This window comes from Trichinella spiralis (genome assembly GCF_000181795.1).
Source record: "Trichinella spiralis strain ISS 195 chromosome Unknown Scfld6598, whole genome shotgun sequence".
In the NCBI taxonomy this organism is placed as follows: domain Eukaryota; kingdom Metazoa; phylum Nematoda; class Enoplea; order Trichinellida; family Trichinellidae; genus Trichinella; species Trichinella spiralis.
Window position 1 is genome coordinate 1 of NW_003533537.1, and position 1111 is coordinate 1111.

General features: G+C 32.1%; 1 protein-coding gene across 1 annotated transcript; it reads right to left on the reverse strand.

Annotated features, from left to right (window-relative positions):
• Positions 1–60: 60 nt before the first annotated feature.
• Tsp_13957 (conserved hypothetical protein) lies at positions 61–867 on the reverse strand. Its single transcript, XM_003366078.1, has 2 exons — positions 748–867; positions 61–231 (listed from the first exon to the last, which is right to left on the reverse strand). The coding sequence occupies exons 1-2, from the start codon at positions 865–867 to the stop codon at positions 61–63; spliced, it is 291 nt and encodes a 96-aa protein (XP_003366126.1).
• Positions 868–1111: the final 244 nt, after the last annotated feature.

Sequence of the window (1111 nt, forward strand, 5' to 3'; positions counted from 1 at the left end):
AAAAATTGGCATAATCATCTCATACCTAAGTGCGTCAACTGCTTTATCAGCTCTCGCCGTTCAAAACCGTTTCGTCGTTTCCGTCAGCGCGGCTTTTGCACGTCGTTTACGTTCTTCACGAATTTCTTTTTGCACTTTGTTCAAATATTTCATCAATTCTTCAGATTCGTCTTTTTGCTTGCAAAGTTGCATTTCAAGATTTTGCTTCTGCTCAGCCAAAACATCTTTCTCCTAAAAGCTGTACAAATTTATTGTGCTTATTTCAATTTTTGATACTATCCATTCCTTGTAGTACACTGCGCTTGTAAAAATAAGAAATATGCAACAAGAAAAATGAAATAATTATACATTGTTGAAAACATGATTATCAATAATAGAAGAAATTTAACAATTAACAATCGGAAAGGTTTCATGTGAATAGGTGTGTATGTTGGAAATGAAATTTTTTTTTGCCTTGCGAATTTTTTCAAGCAAAACTCTCGACTTTTCTTTGTCATATTCCATATTTTCCATTTTAGTTTGAGCCTAAAAATATGGTAATTTATTTTTTCATTCATATCACAATTGTTGTTTCAATTACCATGGAAAATTTTTCACTCAATTCTTGAAGTTGTAAATTTTTACTTTCAATTTCATTTTCTAATGACCATTGAAGCTTTTGCATTTTTTCCTGTTCCTGCAAAGCAGTCAACGATCAATCCACAAAGTTATTGTCTATGTGTTTGTTTGTTTGTTTGTTTTGAATACATTTTTTAAGCAGCGTTCAGTTTCTTGTTTTATTTGCTGTTCAACATCGGTATAAAGACGATTCAAATCTTCCCGCTTGTTTTGTGCAGTTGCGCACATTTTATCTCGAACTGACTTCATTTCGAACGAAAGGTTTTTCAAAAATGCTTCAAACTTATTCAACACATTTGGATTGTCGTTGCGTAAAATTTGCCACAGTTGTTCTGTATTTTCGCTACCAAATAATAAATAAGATTAATAATAATAAGAATAATTTTTGTAAGCATACTCTGCGAACAGATCTTCAGCTCCAATTTGACGAAGGAATGTTTGAAATTTTTCCCTTTCTTCCACATCTTCGTCTGTATTTGTAATGCACTGCAGT